We start from the raw sequence: 23,946 nt of genomic DNA on the forward strand, positions 1-23,946 counted from the left end.
GGATAATCTGCTCTGCATACAGGTTGAAAAGGTATGGAGATAGGACACATCCCTGGCGCACACCCTTCCCAATTTTGAACCATTCAGTGTTGCCCTGCTCTGTTCTGACGACTGCCTCTTGGTCCACGTATAGGTTTCTCATTAGCACGATTAAATGTTCGGGAATTCCCATTCTTCTTAATTGTGTAGGATACAAAAGAAAGTTTCTGTCCAGAGAGCTGGACAATGACTAAGGATGACAGAAGGAGAATTGATGCTTTGAGTTGTGGTGCTGGAGAAGAGTATTGAACATACAGTGGACTGCCAAGAGAACAAACCATTCTGCCTTAGAGAGGGTGAAACCAAGTTTTTTCTTGGAGATTAGGATTTTGAAGTTCTGTCTCGCATACTTTGGGCACGTGGCCAGGAGGGATCAGTCCATGGAGAAGGACATCATGCTTGGAAGGGTGAAGGGACAGGATAGGAGAGGATGACCCTAGATGAGATGGCTTGAACACAGTAACTGGGGTAATGGGGGTACTTGTGTTGGAGTCAGTGAGACTTGGTCAGGGTGGGGTAGGCTTCAGAGCTTCAGTACATAGGATTGTTATGAGTTGCTAGTGACTTGATGGCACATAACAACAACAATATACAAAAACTCAAACTCTTTACTTTTAAGTTGAAACCATTTCATAGGTGACTCTCCAGAGGGTTTGGAGGTTGTAAACTGCATGGGAGATTTTCTGTCCTTCTCCAATAGAACAGGTGATGGGTTCAGACTGTCAGAGAAGAGCAACCTTTGGGTTATCAGCACAACTCCCTGTTGACTATACCACCAGGGCTCCTTAGGCATCTCCTAACAGGACTTGATTTTGTCATTAGGAGTACTTAGATTATTGGTTCTTTTGTATGTATGTATTATTGTAATCTAGAAAGAAGAAAGGAAGATAGTGTCTATATGAACATGTAAGAATATATTCACACTAAGGGTACATTTTTCATATGTGAATCTAGTTTGAGACTGGAAAGCTATTATTAAGTGTTTGTACCTTTGTTTTTAAGGTTAATAGATTTTTACTACTGTATTAACTGGTCCATTATAGCTAACTTGATTTTTTTAAATGATTAACTCTGATTATGTAGGCTCTCACACAGTAATATGGAGAAATTATTTCAGCTTTTATTTTTCTTTTATAATACTGTAGTTGAACTTACTAATATTCTAATACTGCTTGAAATATCTTTCTTCTTCTTGTTGCTATGTGCCATCAAGTCAACTACAACTCACAGTGACCCTATGAAGAACAGATCTGAACCACGCCCTATCTCATCTCCAGTATACTTGAGTCCATTGTTAGTCACTGTGCCAGTCCATCTTGTTGAGGGTCTTCCTCTCCTCTGCCAACCCTCAACATTTTCTGTTTCTAAGATTTTTAACATCTGTAGGTAACTCAGGTAACTTATTGATAAGCATTAAATGTTTTGACATAAATAATTTTATGTGTAACTCTACTAAAATCTTTCCACAGTGTTTCTCTATTGTTGATAGGGTTTTTGAATGACAGAAGAACATTGTAGAAAGATTCTAGTATGTTGTTGTTAGTTGCCATTGAGTACCACCCACAGAAATCCTGTGAACAATAGACCTGAATCCTGTCCTGTTTCATTCTCACAATCTCTGACATACTTGAGCCCGTTGCTGTAGTTACTGTGTTACTTCGTCTGGTTGAGGGTCTTCATCTCTTTCGCTGACCCTCTGACTTTCTAGCACGATGTCCATCTCCAAGGACTAGCCTCTTCTAGTAACATGCCAAAGTATGGGAGATGAAGCTTCATCATCTTTGCCTCCTAGAAGCACTCTGTCTGCACCTCCCCCAAACCATGTTTGTTCTTTTGGCAGTCCAAGAGATATGCAGTACTCTTCTCCAACACCACAGTTCAAAGGCATCATTTCTTCTGTTATCCTTACTCATTATCCAGCTCCCAGATGCATTCTAGGATGGTTATATATAAAATAGTTAATGTCTAAGCATTTAATGCTTATCAAATATGTGATCTGAATTATTTATAGATTTTAAAAATCTTAGAAACAGAAGATCTCTGAGATGTAATCTGTAGCATGAGCAATGGTTGGGTTAGGTGGTTACTAACACGAAAGTGTAGAAACATTGCTATATCTTAGTTTGATCATTTATTCTACAGTTGTTAGTTTATGAAATAATGAAAAAAATTTCAATCCCTGCACCCTTTGGACATTTCTTTTTTTTACTTACATATTTTTTCAGTAACTTTTCTGTTAGAGTTAGCCTTTACTTTATAAAATCATAATTGTCATGCTTAGAGTTCAGATTTATAATTTGTATGCCTGTAGAAACTTAACTGACTTGCTGAGCTTCTTAATGATAGAGCATATATGTAAGATGATATCCGCTTGGGGGAGTCATTTATTTCTAAGCTTTCTTTACATGCTTTGGTAATCAAAATGAAACCAAATAGTTGAAACACCTCTTGTTTAAAAAAAGTGCATTAAAATAATACAAGTAACATTAGTGGAAGAATATGTATTATTTCCACATTTAAGATATATTGTTCTTTTAAATTTAAGTTTGTGTCTGTGATTTGTTTTAAACTCTAAAACAACGTGTTTTCACTTTTAAAAATAGCTGCGTTGCTGTTTTCACTTTAGCTTTTTCATCTTTTTTTGTAATTCTGTACACTGTTTTGTTTTTTGATCCTAAATCTAAAGTCATAGAACCATATAATCTTGCTTTATAAGTCACCTTTTCTTTATTAATTTTAATAGACATTTACAGAGGTTTTGGATTTCCATTCATTCATTGCTGCACTTTTCTCCTTGCCCACCCCTCCCCACCAGTTCGCTCCCCTCACCGAAAAGAAAAAGAAAAAAAATTTCCTTCATTAGTATACAATTCCCCCATCCCTTCCTCCCCACCCCCCACCCCGAGTAAGTTACCTTTACTTAACGTCTTCATGGAACTGAAGACTCAACTAAAAGTAGCCACTGTTTTCCTGCTGCTCAGGCTGATACATAGCATGTTCAAAACTTGATGAGTTTTAAATGTCAACATCACATTTTCAGTACTAATCATACAGTTCATCTATGCAGGAGGTAATCAGAATGAAGATGGAATGGCTGGATATCCTAAAAAGAGGGTGGTGTGTAGAGGGTTCAATTAGAGAGGAGCAAGGCACTTCGGTGGTGTGGCTGGCAGGAGTCGTGCTGCCAGCACAAAGATGATGCTTTCTGATGTTTACATGGAATGACACTCTGGGAGAGGGAAAGATGAGTCATCTCTCGTGCTATTTGCAGTCCTGGAAACCCACTGGAGGGTCATTTTTGAGTCTGTTATAACTCAAAGGCAATGACTTTGAGTTTATTGGTTAGATCAGAGTTATGGAGAGTTTTTTCCACAAAGCAAACAAATGGGGGAAAGATGAGGTGAAATACAGAAAGGGGCTAAATTCTGACTTTTGTACCCATAGTTAGAAATTTGAAAGTTATTCTGAAGTTTGTAGGGATAATGGCAGATGTGCAAAAGAAGAGCGAACATGACTGAATTTGTGTTTTGTTTTTGTTTGTTTGCATATTTAAGACAAACTCAGCTTGGCATATAAAGAATGAATTGAAATAGAAAAATGGCAGCTGATAGAAGGCTATGACTTCAGTTTGAGGGAGCTTGTATTGGGGATTAAATAAAACCATGGCAGTGACAATAGAGAAAATGCATTGGTTTTAGGCTTTTGAAGAGACAATATTTATAAAATTTGCTAATGAATTTTTTGGGAAGATGAGAAACAAGTCAAGGATGACTGCCACTTTTGTGGATTGGGCCCTTAAGTGCTTGTTGGTGTTGTCAGTCCTCACCGTTATCAACTTAGTACCATCAGTTCTGTTTTTCAATGATAATAAGAACTGATTATATTGAGCAGTTGCTATATTTTATATAATTGAACCATGTCCTTTTTCAATTAGTATAACAGCTTTTGGAGCTTATTATTTTGCTTTGTTAGATGTGACTATATCTTTAATGCTAAAAATACCTGACATTTATTTGATGATTATAATAGACTAAGCACTGTTTTGAAGTCCTTTTCCTATATTAACTTATATTTGAGTAACCATATGAAATGAAGATACCTTTTCCTTTATAGGCCAAGAAACTATACATAGAATAGTTAAGTAACCTTTTCTAAAAGTGTATGGCTAATAAGTGGTGGGGTTAGGATTTAAGCCTAGGCAGTCTGTGGATTTCAAGACTGAATTATTATCTACAATATTGTATTTCTTTAAAAGTTACCAAAAAAATGACTGTAACTAGCAGATCTCTCATTTACTAAAGCAGTAAATGTGAGTAAGGTGGCAAAATTTATGTATTTAGTTTCTTGTGTGGATCATAACAAACTGTGGCTGACCCTGAGAAGAATGGGAATCCCAGAACACTTGATCGTGCTAATGCAAAACTTATACTTGGACCAAGAGGCAGTCATCTGAACAGAGCAAGGAAACACTGCATGATTCAAACTTGGGAAGGGCGTACGCCAGGGATGTGTCCTGTCTCCATACCTTTTCAACCTGTATGCAGAACATATTATCCACAGAGGCTGGGCTCTATGAGGAGAAGGGTGGTGTTAGGATTGGTGGAAGATCTATCAACAATCTGCATTATGCAGATGACACAACCCTGCTTGTTGAAACTGAGGAGGACCTGAAGTGCTTGCTGCAGAGGGTCAAGGACGGCAGCCTCCAATATGGATTGAAGCTCAATGTCAAGAAGACAAAAGATTCTCACCACTGGACCAATTGGCAGCATCAAGATGGATGGTGAAAAGATTGAGATTGTTCATAGCTTTAATTTGCTTGGCTCCACGGTCAACACTCTTGGCACCAGTAGCCAGAAAATTAAAAAGATGTATTGCTATGGGAAAGTCTGCTGTTAGGGACCTCTCCAAAGTACTGAAGAGCAGTGGTGTCTCTTTGGAGACTAAGGTGCATCTGATACAGGCCATGGCCTTTGCTATCACTTGTTATGCATCAGAGGGTTGGACCATAACTAAGGAGAATAGAAGGAGAATTGATGCCTTTGAGCTGTGGTGCTGGAGAAGAGTATTTAGGGTACCATGGACTGTAAGAAAACAAACAGTTTCATCCTGGAGAGGGTTAAACCGGGCGGCTCCTTAGAGGCAAGGATTCAGAGGCTTTGTCTAACATACTTTGGACATGTTGTAAGGAGGGACTGGTCCTTGGAGAGGGACATCATGCTTGGTAGGGTGGAGGGACAGCGTAGGAGGGGAAGACCCTCTATGAGGTGGATCGATTCAGTGACTGGGGTGATAGGGATGGGTGTATTGGAGACAGTGTGATTGGCACAGGACAGAGCAGAGTTTAGGGCTGTTGTACATAGGGTTGCTATGAGTTGCAAGCGACTCGATGGCACATAACGACAACAACAACAATATCATATGCTGCTTTGGTGGCATTGTGTTGCCAACCCGAAGGCACATGATTAGAATCTATGTTATTACATGGATAAAGATAGGACATCTCTTCCCTTGTGATTTTACTGCCTCTGAAAACCCACTTGAGGGTCAGCTGTTAGCTCTAATCCAAAGGTGCAAAGGTGCATAGCAACAATGCTGTACACTTTATTGATTTATTTATTTGATACATAAACACATTTGATACACATAAATATAAAGCCTTAGGTATATTGATTTAAAGTGAATTCTTTATATTCACCTCTTCAGAGAAGTATGCTGTAAGAGATTATTTTGATACTCTGAAAAGTGTTAAAAGTGTTCATGTCTAAGATATGTTGAGTATAGGTTTGTGTTAATAGGTTTAAGATTCTTTTTTTTAACTGAAATTTTAATGAAAGTTTATGGAGACTTTGGATTTACATTCATTCATAGTTGCACATTTTCCTACCTCCAGTTGGTTTTTCTCTTTGAAAAGTAAAAATCCAAAACAAAAACACTTTCATTATTATACAATCCCCTCCCTCCCCCAAAGTCCATTCTCCCATGAAGCTCTCATTCTGGACTCTTTTCATGAAAATAATACCTAATCATATTTCCTTTCAAACAGTTCTCTCTCTCATCTGTTTCAATGTAGTATACATTATTTAAACCCTCTTTTCTTAGATTTCCCTAACCCTGATGTCAGTCCTGTTTTATAACAGTGGCATTATGCAATGTTTGTCTCTTTGTGATTGAGATATTTCACTCAGCATAATATCCTCCAGGGTCACCCATTTTGTATATTTCATGAGTTCCTTGTTCTTCAGTGCAGCCTAGTATTCCTGTTGTGTGACTATACCACAGCTTCTTTATCCATTCATTTTTTGATGGGCACTTGAGTTGTTTCCATCTCTTTGCTGTTGTGAACATAGCCATAATGAGCATGGATGTGCATGTATCTGCTTGGGTGGCAGTTATGGTTTCTTTAGATTATATTCCCAGTAGTGTAATTGCTGAGTCAAATGGAATTTCTATTTCTAACTTATTGAGAAAGCACCACACTGCCTTCCATAATGGTTGCACCATTTTATACTCCCACCAATGGTGAATAAAGGTTCTAATTTCTCCACAACCTCACCAGCATTTGTTGTTTGCTGTTCTGTCAAACAGCTACTCTTACTGGGGTGAGATGGTATCTCATAGGTGTTTTGTAAAATTACTTTTAATATCTTCCTGTAAACATGGAGAACCTATGATTTTTAAAAAAAATTTAGTTAGTATATCCTAAAAAATTCCTTTTAAAAATGACCAGATCTTTAGAATGGTAACAAGAAGGACCATTATTTTCAATAAGTCAATTTGTCCCAAGAAACCTGAATAGGATTTTTATCAGACTACCAATCAGACTATAACTACAAAAATAAGGGCACATTAATAAAGAATAAAGTACTTAAAAATGTTGTATTATAAATTAGCTTTTCCTTTTGCTTACTTTATTTCTCACTAATAACACTCCCACTTCAATAATGTACTCACATATATAACATGTAAAAATGATGAAGCAGTTTTGGCATAGCGCAGCCACACTTATATTGTACATATCTTGTTATGTTGTTGTTGGGTGTCATTGAGTATGACTCATCGCGACCGACCCTATGAACAACAGACCTGAACCCTGTCCTGTGCTGTGTGATTCTCACCATCTCTGACACACTTGAGCCCGTTGTTATAGTCACTGTGTCTATGCATCTTGCTGAGGGTTTCCTTCTCCTTCACATCTCCTTCCTGTCCCTCTACCTTTCCCAGCGTGACCTCCCTTTACAAGGAAGAGCTTCTCCTGGTCACATGCCTCAAGTATTGGAGTTGAATATTTGTCATTCTTGTTTCCAAGGAAGACACTGGCTGCACTTTTCCTAGGACAAACCTGTTTCTTCTTTTGACAGTCCATGGCATTTTAGTGCTCTCTGTCAACATCATAACTCAAACTCATCCATTATTCTTCTGTCATCTTTATTTGTTGTCCAACACTCAGATGCATAGCAAGTGATTGAAAATATCATAGTCTGAATCAAGTGCACTTTCTTCTTCACACTGACATCATATGGATTCAAGCAAGATGATTTCGGTGACAATTACAATCTCTTCATCTATGTTGCATATCAGTCCAGTGGTTAGGATCTTTGTCTTCTTGATTCTGAGTTGCAATACATACTGAAAGCTTTAGTCCTTAATCTTCTGCAGCAAGCAATTCAAGTCCTCTGAGGTGCACCTTATCTAGGCCATGGTCTTTTCAGTTACTTGCTGTGCATCAGAGAGCTGGACAATGGCTAGGGATGATAGAAGAAGAGTTGATGCCTTTGAGCTGTGGTGCTGAAGAAGTATACTGAATATACCTTGGACTGCTAGGAGAACAAACCTGGAGAGGTTGAAGCCAGGCTGCTTCTTGGAGGCAAGGATTTTGAAGCTTTGTCTGATATACTTTACACATGTTGTAATGAGGGACCAGTCCTTGGAGAGGGACGTCATGCTTGGAAGGGTGGAGGGACAGCGCAGGCGAGGAAGACCCTCGATGAGGTGGATTGATTCAGTGACTGGGGTAATGGGAATAGGTGTGTTGGAGACAATAAGATTTGTAAGGGATAGAGCAGAATTTAAGGCTATTGTACTGGGTTGCTATGAGTTGCAGGTGACTCGATGACACATAACAACAACCAAATATGTCAATCTATTTAGGGAGGAGAAAGAAGAACATCTTATTTCCAGTAGCTATTCAGAGTTGTTAACTGTAATTCAAATAAATGTGGCTTATTTGAATTGTTTTTTTTTCAAGGAATTTTGAAAATAGTGGCATCCTTTGTTGCAACATGTTCCATCATAAATGACATAATTTAGGTCTAGAAACTGAAAAGCAATTAAAATGTAAGGTAGATTTTTGAGTGATGGTGTGATATTCTCTGTTCTGTACATTCAGATTAGGAGATTATGGAAATCAAAGTGTTTCTATAGTTTGACATGTCACTTAACTGGAACATAATTTCTGAACATTGAATCTCAGTCTTAATCATTGTATTTTTACTTTTTCAGTTGCTTTTCCTCACCTGTCTTCTATCCATTACCAAGAGTGCATTTGAAATGGATGAAAGCTCCTAAGGCTCTAATTTCCCCCCCTTTTTTTCTGTGCTGACACATTCTAGGTTAGACAATTTCTGAATATTATCAGAAATGTTTTACCACTCCAAGTTCCAACTCAGACTTTTTAATATGGTTCATTCTCCAATTTAATTCTCTGTCATCTGCTATTATATAAGCCCTTAAACAGTTGACAGCAAAACTGAGGTGGGAGCAGCTAGGACTCTCCTCGGATAAGTGCCATCTGTCAGGGGATAAAAGGCACCTCTCTTCCCCCCCAGGTTATATTGGCTTATTTATTCTTTTTGTTCTTCAGCTTTTTAAAAACCTTAGAACAAAGTGAGATTTTAGTTTTATTTTAATGACTCTCTGTGCCAGTGTTTTGCGGACTCATTGTCATCTCTGTGACCACACTGTTTCCTTAAACATGTAAGATGTTTGATACAGTTTCGCAGGGCATGAGTGGTGGTGAATCATGTGAGCACCTTCTTAGACATAGATATGGAGCCCCTTTTTTCCTGCGAAGTGGGAACATTGAAACATCATGAGGTAGTGTCCCATCTGTTCTAACTGACAGCAGCCCTGCACCAAACAGAATGAAACACTGCCTACTTCTGTCCCTTCCTCACATTCATTGTTGTGCTTGAGCGCACTGTTGCAGCCATTATTTCACTTTGTCTCATTGAGGATTCTTTCTCTTTACTTGGTTACTTTTTAGTCTGTGAAGCATGATGTCTATTCTCTAGGGACTGGATCATCCTAATAGCATGTCCTAAGTATGCGAGGTGAAGTCTCACTTCTAAAGAGCTTTCTGGCTGCACTTGGAAGACAAATTTGTTTGTTTGGCAGTCCAGTGTATTTTTTTTTAGGCAGAATTAATGTATTTGACGAAATTATAGAAGAGAATCTACAACTTAAACTTTCTCCAGAAACATTTTGTTACAACCAGTGTTACTTTAAAATATTTCTTTTTCCCCTATATTTATAAATATAACACAACTTTCACATATTGGGTTTTTTAAGGCAATAGGACAATGACATAGCTAGTTATAGGTGGGACATGCAAAAGAGTTAAGGTGAAAAAGAAGAAGAAAGAAGGAGAAAGAACCCTGGAAAGATGGGGTGAAAGCAGACCTTACAGAGTGCTGGCAGTAGAAGAGTAAGGGAGTGATATCCAGGTGGGCACTGCTTTTAGTGACTCCCAATCTCTTGAGATGTGGTCATTGTTCAGGCACATCTAGGGACTTGCAGGCATGACTGGGAAGGGTCTACTTCCTGGTGGATCCATATTTTGGCTCCTGCCAGAAATACTATCGTGTTGGTGCAAGTGTAATAATTTTCTTCCCACCTTCTGGGAGACTTCAGCCCTCTCTTATGAGAGTGAGAGAGACCAAGTAACAATTCTAGCCCTTCACATTTCCCGCCCCCACTCCCGAGGATTTTGGCCCTGTTTCTTCAGCGAATCAGAAGATGAGATCTTTAGAGCTACTTCCTGTTGACATATGGGCATAGGTCTGCCTACTTGTTCATGAACAAGCCTCACTTTCTTTGTGGAATAGGCTGGCAATTGCTCATGATCATTATCTTGTTCTGAATGTGTTGCAGCCTGTTGTTGTGGCTGTTGAGCACTGAGAGTCGGAACAGACTCGTAGCTGGCCCTTGGCCGGGTTTTTTAGGGGCAGTAAACCACAGGGAAGGAGATTGTCCGTCCTTTGAACTGGTGGCCTAGAAGCACATGTTGGGGATTGCAGCACAGCTTCTGGCCATCAGGCCCCCAGAGCTCGATGTTGCAGCCTCCATCTGCCTTTCAAGGTAGGAAATGTGATTCTTCTAAAGATGTGTGAGTCCAATGTATTTTTAATATTCTTCACCAATGCCATAATTCAAAGACATCACATTTTATTCAGCCTTCCTTATTCATTGTCCAACTTTCACATAGCTTGGAGTCAGGTGCACCTTAGTGCTCAGTGTGACATCCTTGCTGATTATCACTTTAAAATGACCTCGCCACCAGATTTACCCATTGTAGTTTCTTGTTTTCTTGACAGTTTTCTCCACAGGTGTTATTTGCAACTCGAAGCAAATGTAATTCTTTGATAACCTCAGTCTTTTGTTCACAATTTGTAAAAATAATGAATGCTCATTGTAGTAATTCTATCATCAAGAAAATGTTATTTGGTGTTATTCTGTTTAATTATGTGCTGTTTAAGAAGTCAGAGAACTATATGTTAAACTTTATGAAATGGTGTATTAAGTATGAAATTACCACTGGTTTTTATTGCTTAGAAATAATTATCTTTCAACAATCTGGAAACCTCTTATTTTACTAAACAGTTTTGGAGAGTTTGTGATGGCTTGTACTTTATTATTTTATATTGGAAAAATAATTTAAACCAAGAGCTTTCCTCACTTAAATTACTTAATTAGTATGGCCACTGGGATATGAAGTAAATGATTTTCACAAATTGATATCCAATAATAGAGAACTGGACTTAGCAACACAAGCATGGAAATAATTAATATTAGGAGAAAATAAAAAGAAAGTGTGAAGAAAGATTAGTGTACTATAAAAAGTAATTTTTAAAAAGTAGAATATATGACAGAATAATGGAAATTAAAAGCACTGGTGATTCAGTGGTAAAAGTCTTAACATCCATGCAGTAATGTATTGCCAGCCATCTGCTTATGGAGGATTGTGTTAATATGCTGAACAAGTTTTAGCAGATCACCTGAACTAAGAGAGACTAGGAAGAAAGACTTGGTGGTCATCTTCTGAAAATCTGCTAGTGAAAACATTTTAGATCACAAGGATGGTACAGTGATGGGCAGTCTTCTGTCCCTCCCATCCCCCTCAGTAGCAGCTAACCACAAAGTTGTTAAAAATAGAATTAATACTATTCTGAGAGATATGGAACACACAAAGCAACTAAAGAGAACCTGTGGTGTCAGACACCTTGAAAATTGGCTGCTCTGTCCATTGTGCTCGCCTCTATTGGGAGCATGGACTCCAGCTTCCTTAAATGCGACCCGTGGTCTTGCACATCATCAACACTGTGAGAGATGGTGGTGGAGAAAGGATAGAGACTGTGGCAAATAGAAAAGAGACTGTGGCAAGACGTAACCATAGGAATCTGGGAGATGTAGCCACAGTTAAAGGTTTCTCTTGCTGGATGATGGAAGGAAAAGCTGACTTATAACTGCTCTGAGATAAAGTTTGCTAGATCATTGAGGAAACCAGAAGTTATTTGTGTGCTGAACTGAACCTCGATTTTAAATTGTTGACTGAGAAGTTGTCTGAACAAATTGAGGAATTATGTCTTGCTGTTAATCTGGCTTGGGACTTGTGGACTAACCCTGGACTTGCATTGTGCAATGTTCTTTGCCTCCTCCACTCTCTAGCCTATTTCCCTAATAAACCCCACAACTGTGAGTAAAGTCTGTCAGTTAATTTTTAACAAATCATTGAACCCAGTGATTGGTAGAAATATGTGCAAGAGCATGTGGGGTGTCTGACCATCCACTCTTTGTTTGTACTATGGATGTTATTGAAGGGGACAGTTCCCTTTTATGAAGTGGGTAGAAATCAAACTTGGCCACTCCTACATCGGGACCTGTTATAGTACCTGAGCAATTCTCAAATCTTTCATGTGTTGTAATTTATATTGGTCTTGAACACTGAGATTATAAAACCAAAACCCCTCGGAAAGAACTCTTCCTGTTTATAGAAGACAATCTCATGCAGCCATGCTGTTTTAATGGTTAAGCTCTTGGCTTGAGTCTACTTTGTAACTCTATAGCAGACCTGATATTCTGCTTCTGTAAAGCCCAGGAAGCCCATGGGCAGTTCAACTCTGGGGTCCTATGAATTAATGCCCAACACCACCACCATCACATCTTAAATATAGATGTGTCATTATTATGTGCCCTCGACTTGGAACCAACTCATTGCTGACCTTACAGTGGGTTTTCAGAGACAGTAAATTGTGTGGGAGCAGATTCCTCATCCTTTTCCTACTGAGCTAGCTGTTGAACTTGCACTGCTTGGGTCTGGATTGTGAGCACAACTCCTTACCCACTAGGTCACTGGAGCTCCCTAGGGAATGAATAGGTTAGAAAATTTTGTATATCCAGTGTACAGTTTTAGTTAGAGCACAAATAACTAAACAGTAGTCATGCAAACGCTGAAATCACTACTGGTCATCCCTAGAAGTACACTTCATACGTTTCTTTTGTTGAACCCTGAAAATCTGGTGTACTTTTTATATAATGGTTGTCTTTATAGTAATTATTCATATATAACTAACAGTAACTGACAAAATCCTATATGTAAATCCCATATACTGGAGAAAACCCTTCAGGTGGTGGATGTGGGTAGACGGATAGCAGAGATAGCAGCTTCATCTGTGCCAGATTGCACAAGCAGCCACATGAGATTTGGGGAGGGCCGTGAAGAATCCACGGTGACACTTCTGCAGCTCTGAGAGGTACAGAGAATTCATAGCCAGTAGTCATATATAACTTGCTGGCTCAGTGCCCAGCTTTCCCCCCCCAACACTGCATCTGATTAGTGCCAAGGAAGAATAAAGGAAAGGGGCTAAAACAGACTTTCTCTCTGTGTTTAGAGTACTCATTCCTGGGAGGTGAGAACCATATTCAGCACATTGATCTTAACTCACCAAGTTTTACTTAGAAGTAATTTAAAAATATATAAATAACAGCTGATATGGAGAGAGATATGATAATGCATTCTGATCTGAGCCAAAGTGTATTTTTTATTACCAGTTAAATTTTAAGAGATAGTACTTTCTATGATGATGATAGATTTTAAAATAAAATGTGTGCAAATTGCTCACCTTTTTAACTCAAAATTGACTCGGCTTTGTTTAAAGGAGCTGGTTCATCAAGTTCTAGGAATGTGTTAGAGGAGTTTGGTGAATGCCTGCACTCCTTCATTCCTTATTTGTTAAATATTAACAAAGAGGAAAACCACTATTTAGAGAGTGAGCTTCTACACTGGTAAACAAAATAAAGCCTTGCTTTCAGAGGGATCACACTTTAATGAATATTTCAGTTAGAATAGGAAGATTAAGAGACCCTGAGCTTCAACAAGTTTGTATTTGGGAATTACTAGCATTGAATAAGTGGGCAAGGGGAGTGGGTGGAAGAAAACAAGGCCATAGAGAAATATTGGAACATTTGGCATTCCGTATAATGCCCTTGAGTTGTGTTGGAGAAGAATACTGAATATACCATAGGGTGCTAAAAGATCACATAGGTCTTAGAGAAAGTGCAGCCAGTGCACAGAGCTCCTGAGAGGCAAGGAGGCCAAAGCTTTAGGTCATTTACTTTGCTGACGTTGTTGGGAGTGGCTAGTCCTTGAAAAGGATACCATGCTTGGAAAGGAGGAGGGTCAGCCAAAGAGAGGAAGACCCTCAACGAGATGGATTGACACAGTTACTGCAGCAATGGGCTTAAGTGTATCAGAGTTTATAGATGGCACAGGATAGGATGGAGTTCAGATCAGTTGTCCATAGGGTTGCTATGAGTTGTCCTTTACTCAGTGGTTTCTAACCACAGGCTAATTGTAAGGAGCCCTGCTGGGATTAGATGTTGAGCTGCTAAATCGGATGTTAGTAGTTTGAATATACCTCACTTGTTCTGAGGGGTAAAGATGGAGCTTCTTCTCTCGGAAACTTGATGGCCAACTTTGGTTTGGTGTTTTGGAGCCTAGGTATGGCAAGTGATGGCAAGACTTTGTAGAGACAAGCCTGGTGAGACTTTGACTCACATACTTTGGACATGTTATCAGGAGGAGTCTGTTCCTGTAGAAAGACATCATATTTGGCATAGTGGAGGGTTGGAAAAGGAAAGGGAAGGAAAATGAGGAAACGAAGGAAAGGAAAGAAGTAGAGAAGAGGAGGGGAGGAAAGGGAAAGAAGGGAAGGAGAGGAGAAGAGAAAGGAAAATAGGACTCTTGAATGAGGTGGATTGCTACAGTGGCTGTGAGAGTGGGCTGAAGCAGTGACTGTGGAGGTGACGCAGGACTGGGCAGGGTTTTATTATTGTACATAGTTATTATGAGCAGAAATCAGGGCAGTGGCACATAACAGCAACAGGTGCGGACTTGGAATTTCACTCAGGAGAAGCCTTTGTAGAGTTTTAAGCGGGGATCTTATGCCACCTGGGTTGTACTTTTAAAAAAAAGTTTTTACCTGTATTGGAGAAAAAGCAGTACAGAGGCAAAACGGAAAAAAGGACGCTAGATATTATCAATCCAGGAGAAAGATGATGATAATTTGGGCCAGAGTGCTAAAAATGAAGGGAAGAGACAAGATTAGGTGTTTACCTTTTCTCTAAAAAATTAATTTAATTGTATTTACTTACATTAGCTGTAGGGAGCTCTGGTGGCTTAGTGTTAAGGAATTAGTCTGCCAGTGTAAAGGTAAGCAGTTCAAACCCACTAGTTACTCTGATAAAAAGATGGACAGTCTTCTCCTGTATAATTTACTGCCCCTAAAAACCTGCTGGAAGGTCAGCTGTTGGGTTAGTTCCAACTCAGTTGTACACAACAATAAATAGTGTATGAGCAAAATCATGAGTAATTAGTACAAATGAAATTGCCTAAAATAGCTTGGTGCATAGCATTTTACTATTTCCAAGATATATGAAAGGGAGCTCTAGTGGCCTATTTGCAAAGAGTTGTGCCTCCAACCCAAAGGCATGCAAAAATCCACTAGATTCTACATAGGAGAAAGAATGTTTCTTTCTGTCCAAATTCATGGCCTGTGAAAACCTGCTGGAATGTCAGCTGTAAGTCAGTTCCAACTTGACTGCATATAACAACAAGATGTATAAATAGTGATTTCAATTAATTCTAAACATTTACCTGTTATCTGAGAAATGAATTTACAGCAACGTAATCTTAATTATGTGAAAAGTTGGTGTATATTTGTTGTTGGTGCTTTTTTTTAAAAATAGACTCTTTCCCCCCCCTTTATAGGCAGAATATGTCCAGCTTGTTACTGAACTTCGGATGACAAGAGCCATTCAGCCTCAGATCAATGCTTTTTTACAGGGCTTTCATATGTTCATTCCGCCTTCCCTCATACAACTTTTTGATGAGTATGAATTGGTAAGGAAAAATATCTACTCTTTTGTTGTCACCACACTTAAAACTCCAGCTAATGTGATTAGAAACAACTTTGGACAACAATGATGAATGAAATAATGTATAATGACACATTATGGTTTAATGTTCATGTTTAGATTCTTGTTATTCAGACTTATGGTTCTGCTTCTCTTTAGCTTAATAACCAGATCCGCAGTTCCTTAATGTGAAATGGGGTGAACTGATGGTAAACAAATGTCTTTCTAATGTCTCCTACTTGGGAGATGTTGAAGGCCAATTTTCCCCATAAGCAATATTCACATTATTTCTAAGTTTTTTATTTGGCTACATGAGGTAAGAGATATTGATACCAACATTTTGTACTTTTAGAAAGACGATTGATTAAGAAGATTTTTCTTGTTTTATCTTTCCCACCTTACTTTACCATATATAATTTTACCAAGAATAATTTTACTCTTCATTTCGGACTGATTTGTACTCGATGTTCTTTTCTGACTTCTAGACCCTGATGAGTACTTTGTCTTTACTTTTGCTAATGATCTAACAATTTTTCATTTTATCTGACAGTACATCTACATTTTCTACAATTTCCTCTTTCTTTTTGCTAATACATTTTTTAAGATAATGACTTTAAATTCTTAAGAAAACATTTTTTAGATAGAATATAGCTGCTTTCTTATTTAAAAATAATAATAATAAGAATAATATAGAATAGTAATGTACAGATTAATAGAAAGGTATCCTTTGGTTTCCATCTCATTTAGTTAATTTTTTACTTTTCATTTTTAATATATGAGTAACTGGAAACTTACTTCATTATATATATTAAAGTAGGGAGATTTTTGCAACTGTGATTTTAGATAATGATTCTCATCTAATGTTTGTATAACTAAAATGATAAAAATATATATTATTGTAATATAACATTTTTAGCATTTTAAAATGGGAGAATAGTTATAAACTGTTAGAACATAACTGAACTTCTAAAGTTCAAAACTGAGAATTATTTTAGTTTTAGACTTTCTTAAAAAAACACAACCAAAAACCCAGATAAATAGCAATAACAAATATAAATAACCAAAACTTTTCCTCATTGTTACTGGTGTTGTTAGGTGGCATCAAGTCAGTTCTGATTCATAGCAGCCTTACATAAAACAGAACAAAGCACTGACCAGTCATGTTCCAATACACACAGTGGTTGCTATGTTTAACCAATTAATACAGCTGTGGTGTCAGTCCATCTCTTGAAGGATCTTCATCCTTTTTTGCTGATCCTCTACTTTGTAAAGCATGATGTCCTTTTTCAGGAACCTGCCCTCCTGATAACAAACTCAAATTACTTGAAAAGAACTTTCCCCATCCTTGCATCTAAGGAGCGTTCTTGCTGTATTTTTAATAAGACAAAATTGTTTGGTATTCTGGCAGTCCATGATATTTTTAATGTTCTTCACAAACACCATAATTCAAAAGTGTCAGTTCTTCTTGGTTTACCTTATTCATTGTCCAGCTTTCACATGCATATGAGATGACTGAAAATACTATGGCACCGTGACTTAGTCCTTGAAGTGACATCTATTCATTTTAACATTTGAAAGAAATCTCTTGCAACAGATTTATGGTCTTTTAGTTAAAGATCCTTTTAACTCTATTCACCATTGTATTGAAAGTCTTAGTGAGACTATAAGGCAAGAAAGAGAAATAAAAGGCAACCAGGTTGGTAAAGAAGTAAAACTTTTGTTATTTTAATGAACATTTACAAAGAAATTAGATTTTTATTCATTCAGTGGATCTTAATTTCTCACTAAATTGAAGGATAACTGATTTATCATAAACTAAGTAACTATGCTCAGAGACAATGTTATTGGGCTTTAATATTTTTGCATTCTGTGAAAATGATGGAAGAGATAAAATAGAATTGTAATAATGCAAATATTTACTCCCTCAGTAGCCTAGGATTGACTTTAAAAAATTAGTCATATATTGCAATGGGAAAGTATGAAAGTAATCTTGAATGCATTAACTAAAGCTTTTCAAAGAAGATTTTTACATGAGAAGAGTTGGATATAAACATGGGTGGAAAATTCATTGAACAATGGAGAATAACCTCTTCCTGTTGGGGAAAACAAATCATAGTTCTATCCTGAGCTCTAAATGACAACGTATACTTCTCAGTATCTCCAGTATCAATACAGCAAACTTTTATGAACCAAAAAAAAGTAGTAAAAGTATAATTACTTTAAAACTATATGATCCTGTACATAGAAAATCCCAGAGAATGTCTTCTCACAAATAGTGCTGATAAATCTTATGTTGTTTTGTTAGTGAGAATATTCTTTTGTAGAAATAAGATTAATCCCACACCATATGTAGAAATCAACTCAAGATGGATAAAAGAATCCCTAAATATAAAACCTCAAAAGTATAAAAATCATAAAAAGATAAAAAAGGATACACTTAGGGACCTAATTGTTGGCATAGATAGACTACTAAACATAACAGAAGTTTATCAGTAGCATAAGATAAACTAGATCACTGAGACTTCTAAAAATTAAATCCTTATGTGCATGGAAAAATTCCCCAAAAGATTAAAAAGAGAATCTGTAAGACTGGCAACAAAATATTTGGCAATGTCATACCCAACAAAGGACTAATTCTCTAAAATTTACAGAAAACTTCAGCAGCTCCCTAAAAGAAAGACAGTTTATTTAAAAAAAAAAATAGAGGATATGAACAGATACTTTAACTTGCCAAAATAATGTACACAAAGTATGTGAGGCCAAGACTCGCCAACCTTGACTCCAATAGTCTTCTGATTGCACTGTTTCCAAGGCATATTTGATAGTTTTTTTTAGCAGCCCATGGTATACTCAGTATTTTTGCTAACACTACAATTTAAAGGCATCAATTCTTCTTTTAGTATTCTTTATTTATAGTCCAATTTTCAAATTTACATGTTGTTGTTGTAAGCAAACATCAAGGAATCAGATCAGAGTCATAGCAGACTTTCCAGTAGATTTTTCAGAGATAATAAATCATACAGGAGGAGACTGCCCAGTTTTCTCCTGCAGAGTCACTGGTAGGTTTTAACTACGTGGCTTCGGGTTGGCAGTGCAGCTCCTTCACTCTAGGCATCCAGCTCCCTCACATGAGCATGAAGTGATTGAAAATACCAGGACCTGGATCACCTGGACCTTGGTGCTCAAAGTGACTTCCTTGCTCTTTAGCATTTTAATGAGGTCCTTTGTGGCATATGCATTCAATGCAACATGTCATTTGATTTCTTGGACTTGTTTATAGGATTTAAAAAAATAATTGATTTGAATCATTTTTCAAATTTATATACTATAGATATCTTCTGTAATGTCTTTTAGTAAATAAAGGCTTTTTATTTTAACGTAGTTTTCCTTATCAATACTTTTCTGAGAAATGTTTTTGTGTCTTGCTTAAGAAAATAATTTTTACTCGGAGAGCATGTAGACAGCTTTTTTAATTTCTCCAAAAATATATTCCATTCATATTAGATGGATTGCTAAAGTTAAGTTTTTAGTGATGGTTGTTACGTTAGATTCCCAAGTGAAGATTCCTAGTTTGCCTTGGACTCTGGCTTTACTAAGCTGAGCTGTTACATAGAGAAGTTATTTGTTTGCGAAGAAAGACTAAAGTGTGCCTGAAACAGGTTGGTCTTTGCAGTTACTTGATATGCATCAAAGAGCAAGATGATGACCAAAGATGACAGAAGAAGAATTGATGCGTTTGAGTTGTGGTGCTGGAGAAGAGGATTGAACACACTGAACTGCCGAGAGAACTAACAGATGTATCTTAGAGAGGGTGATACTATGCTGTTTCTTGGAGGCAAGCACTTTGAGACTCTGTCTCTCATACTTTGGGCATGTTGCCAGGAGGGACTAGTTCTTGGAGAAGGATATCATGCGTGGAAGGGTGGAGGGACAGCACAGGAGAGGAAGACGTCAGAAGAGATGGATTTACACAGTATTTAGGGCAGTTCCCACTGAGGGAAGGTGTGTCAGAAACAGTAGGATTGGTTCAGGAGAGAGCAGAGTTCAGAGCTGTTATGCATTGGTCACGCTAAGTCGTGGGTGACTTGATGGCAGATACAGTGCTGTTGAAATGGACTGGATTCATAAAGTTATGACAGTTGTGTTGTTGTTGTGTACTGCTGAGTCAGAACTGACCCACAGCTGACCTTCTAGGGGCAGTAAATCATGCAGGAGGAGATTGCCTATCTTTCTCCTAGGGAGCAGCTGGTGGATTCAAACAACGTACCTTACTTAGCAGCTAGAGCTCTCTTGAGCTTTTGCGTTGGCCAGGAATCAGGCCTGGTCAACTGCTTGAAAAGCAGCTATGCTCACCACTATATCACCAATGCTTCTGATGACTGTACTTACTCTTATTAAATACCTATTGTTTGCCAGGTACTTTATATTGTACTAATTTTAAAAATTTTGCTGTGAACCTCTTCTTGTTGCGGTGTGCCATCCTGTTGGAACCGATCCATAACTGACCCTCCTACAGGTTTTTAGAGGCAGTAAATCACATGACAGATTGCCCATCCTTTTCCCTTGAAGCAGATGGTGGATGTGAACCATGTGTTTTTGGGATTGCAGCCCAACTTCTGACCACAAGGCCACCAGATCTTATTTTACAGATAATAAAACTAGATCAAAGAATGTATTATACTTGCTTAGCTAAGGTTATAGAGTTATCTTATGCTATGAAACTTTGCTTTCCCTAATATCTTCATCACTATTGCCCACCTGCTTTGTTGCTAGAAATAATAAATTAGTTTTGGTTAAAAAATTTTCTTAGTTCTTTGATTTGTGTCTTTCATAAGAAAAGACTGGGTACTGTAAGAGGAAGCTTGTTAAAATATTAGGGCAAACATAAATACCAGATATGCATCTAAATTTAAAGCTGCAGGTCAGAAATTAGAGTCAGTGAGGTGAATTAATTCCTAACTGGCAGCAACAGAGATGTTGTTTTGTAGACAGAGAGCAGTCCCAACCAAGAGATGATTAATGTGTGAAATAATTGCAATGGTAGATTTTCAATTCATCTGTAGTAGTATTACAGTTGGAGGAGATGTCTTTCCACATTGTAACACTTAGGAATTTGTGGAGGGTAGTTCTAGGAAGTTGAGGCCTTAAAAAAAATGGATAAGCTTCTGTTTAGATAATTTTTTGGCATTTATATTGATTAGATTTATTGCACTCAATTTGGAGAGTCTATTTCAGTTATTTTTCCATTTTTTTAAAAAGCACATTGTTGATTTGGGCTTAAAATCTTTTCACTCTTTGTACTGTTTTTGTGGAGGTCTCATTTTGTCTCTTTGTTTTTCTTATATAATTTGATAACCTTTTTTAAATGTCAAGTGTTACATGAGATAAGATCTTTCTTGCTTCACTTGAAATATTATAACAAATAATAGGATATTCATGAATGCTTCAAATTCCTTTAGAGAATATTGTATCAGTTACTTTATTCATAATTATGAACAATGAATGCATACTTAATATTATTAAAGATTTATCTTCAGCCTAGAAGGGAGAAGGATTAAACTCGTGAATGTAAGAAATGAATAAAATTTAACCCCATTTCCTTTTATAGATCTGTATCAGGGTCTTGCCAGGGAACAGAATTCTCCCCAGGTGGTTCAAATAAAGAATTTTAACAAAGGGATTGTTACAGAAATGTGGGCTGTGTTAAGACAAAACATAAAGGTATGAGAAATCCAGACAAACGGAAGGTGTTACCATCCCTCGAAGGGAACAGACAGTTGGAGGCATCATTGTAGGAACTAAGTCAGAACTTGGGCCTCCAAAGAGAAACTTCTTAAAATGTGTGGCTCTGGAGTGTGGAGAAAATCTCTTGACCTCCAAACTCATGCCTGTGTTCCCAGTGGTGGAACCCAACCTGAAGTCAGCAAAGGAGTCAGACTGTAGGAGTCATTCTCCTAGGGCACGGGACAGTGTAAAGATAGGTTGAGACTACATCTGGAGGTAGTGAAAGACAACACAGAACATTTTCATTTAATAAAAATATTTTAAAATGTTGTGGTAAGGGAACAGAAACCTAGCAGTTCTGAACCTTTTTGGTTGTAGTACCCCTTACTGAAAAAGAAGTAGCTTTGGTGTTATAGTCCTTACCATGAAGAAACCTATCAAGGGTTATTACAAAAATGGTATTTCCCCCCTTACCTTTGGGAAGTTGACCTACAGGAATCCAAATTATTAAAAAATACAGTTTCTTGAAGACCTGAACCTCTTTTTAAAATTATTTTTATTATATTACTTCCTTGGTAGGAATTTCCTAACAGACTTTTATGCACTTAACTTGGTTTATGCAGTTCTCTGTTTTTTTACTTTCATGTTAGGAGTAATGTATTCACCTTTATTTATATATACATCTGACAAATTTACCAAGAATAAGCATAAAGCAAACCAAGTATAGCAATGTTCATATCATTGTTGAACATTTAAACTACAGCATATAAACTCCCATCTCTTCTGTTTTAATTAAGTTGTGCCAATGTAGAGATGTCTCACAATATTTAAAATCATTCGTTTCTGTCCCATGTAGTGCTTGTTATTGATGACATGCAGAAGCTGTCACAAAAACAGATCTGTTTTACAGAGGATTCGTTTCTAATTAAGACAAATTTATTATTTAAATGTATTAACATTTTCCCCAAGATTAATGAAATATTTCTTTTCTTGCCCAAAGGAGTTGCTGCTTTCTGGCATGCCAGAAATTGATGTGAGTGATTGGATAAAAAATACAGAATACACAAGCGGCTATGAAAGAGAAGATCCGGTTATTCAGGTAAAATCTCTCTAGAGTTTAGAATGAAGTTAAGTTTTGCCATTTAATTTTGTAAGCTTTGCAGCACTATTGGATGAAAACCTACATTAATTAACAAAGTAAAATATTTCCCCCAAAATCTTCTTATGGGAATATTGCACATGAAAGCTTTGTATGAAATCATTTTTGATAAATGAGTTTCATAGGAAAAATATGCTTTATGAATATTGCATATTTCTCTGGTAGAGAAAAATCTAGTTTGCCCTGAAATATAAGCTGAGTTGTGTGTTTTTTTTTTTTTCCTCTTGTGGCTTTTTTTTTGTGGTTAGTGGTTCTGGGAAGTTGTAGAAGATATTACTCAAGAAGAGCGAGTTCTTCTTTTGCAGTTTGTCACTGGCAGGTAAGACTCATTTTTATAATAATGTGGGCAAGGACTGAGAGTATTATTTCTAATGGCTTAGAGATAACCAAAATGAACAACTCTTCCTTAGAATTGTCCCTTTATTTGTCTTTTCAGTGTTTCAGGTGTTTCAAATTACTTATTTGGATATTAGATTCATAGGGCTGCTGTAACAAAGTATTACAAGCTGGATTTTATTCAAGGAGTACTAAGAACTTCAAAATCATTGTCACCAGCTATACTGTTTTGGTGTAGAGTCTAGGAAATCCTACCTTGCTTTGCTTTTTCTAGCATCTAATGGCTGCTGACAATCATTGATGCTTCATTCCTAGCTCTGCATCAGCCATCCTATGGCATTGTCCTGTGTGTCTCCTCTGTGGATTTCTCTCTTCTGTAAGGATATGAGTTATTGAATTTAGTGTGTAACCTAATCCAGTATGACCTTATCTTCACTATGTCTGACAAGACCTGATTTCCAAATAAAATCACATTCAAAGATAAGACTTTAAATATTTCTTTTTGGAGTAACAATTCAGCCCATAACAGATACTAAAGATAAAACATGGTAGTACCCAGAATAGTTCCTTTCAAGGTTTTGGGTGGTGAAAATTGTTAAGCACTCAACTCAATTTATGGTTTAAACCTACCCAAGGCCTCTGTGGGAGAAAGACCTGGTGATCTGCTCACATCAAAATTACAGCCTGGAAATCCTTTAAGTCAGTAATCTTCTGGTTAGCAACAACATTCAACTTATAAGACCCTAGTAAGTGCAGAGTTTGTGCCTGATTACTAATCTGAAGATGGAAGGTTCAAACCTACGAAGGAATGCTTCAGAGTAAACACCTGCAAACTGCTTCTGTAAATCATACAACCAAGAAAGCCCAATGGAATGCACACGTGGGGGTGAGGTGACGTGAATATGAATCAACCCAGTGGTAGGGAGTTGGTTTTTATCCCTTATTGAGATCTTTGGTGGCCTAGAGGTAATGAGTTGCACGGCCAACCCAAAGGC

At 37.3% G+C, this 23,946-nt stretch overlaps 1 protein-coding gene across 1 annotated transcript in view; it reads left to right on the forward strand.

The window, feature by feature from the left end:
* HACE1 (HECT domain and ankyrin repeat containing E3 ubiquitin protein ligase 1) overlaps positions 1 to 23,946 on the forward strand; it is a 148,632-nt gene that overhangs the window by 118,886 nt on the left and 5,800 nt on the right. The window contains exons 20-22 of the mRNA XM_006881186.1: positions 15,587 to 15,718; positions 22,457 to 22,555; positions 22,864 to 22,934. Coding sequence (XP_006881248.1) covers positions 15,587 to 15,718; positions 22,457 to 22,555; positions 22,864 to 22,934 — 302 coding nt within the window. The remainder of the gene's footprint in view (positions 1 to 15,586; positions 15,719 to 22,456; positions 22,556 to 22,863; positions 22,935 to 23,946) is intronic.

The sequence above is a fragment of the Elephantulus edwardii genome, unplaced genomic scaffold, assembly GCF_000299155.1.
Source record: "Elephantulus edwardii isolate Elephantulus edwardi_28Jun2011 unplaced genomic scaffold, EleEdw1.0 scaffold00013, whole genome shotgun sequence".
In the NCBI taxonomy this organism is placed as follows: Eukaryota; Metazoa; Chordata; class Mammalia; order Macroscelidea; family Macroscelididae; genus Elephantulus; species Elephantulus edwardii.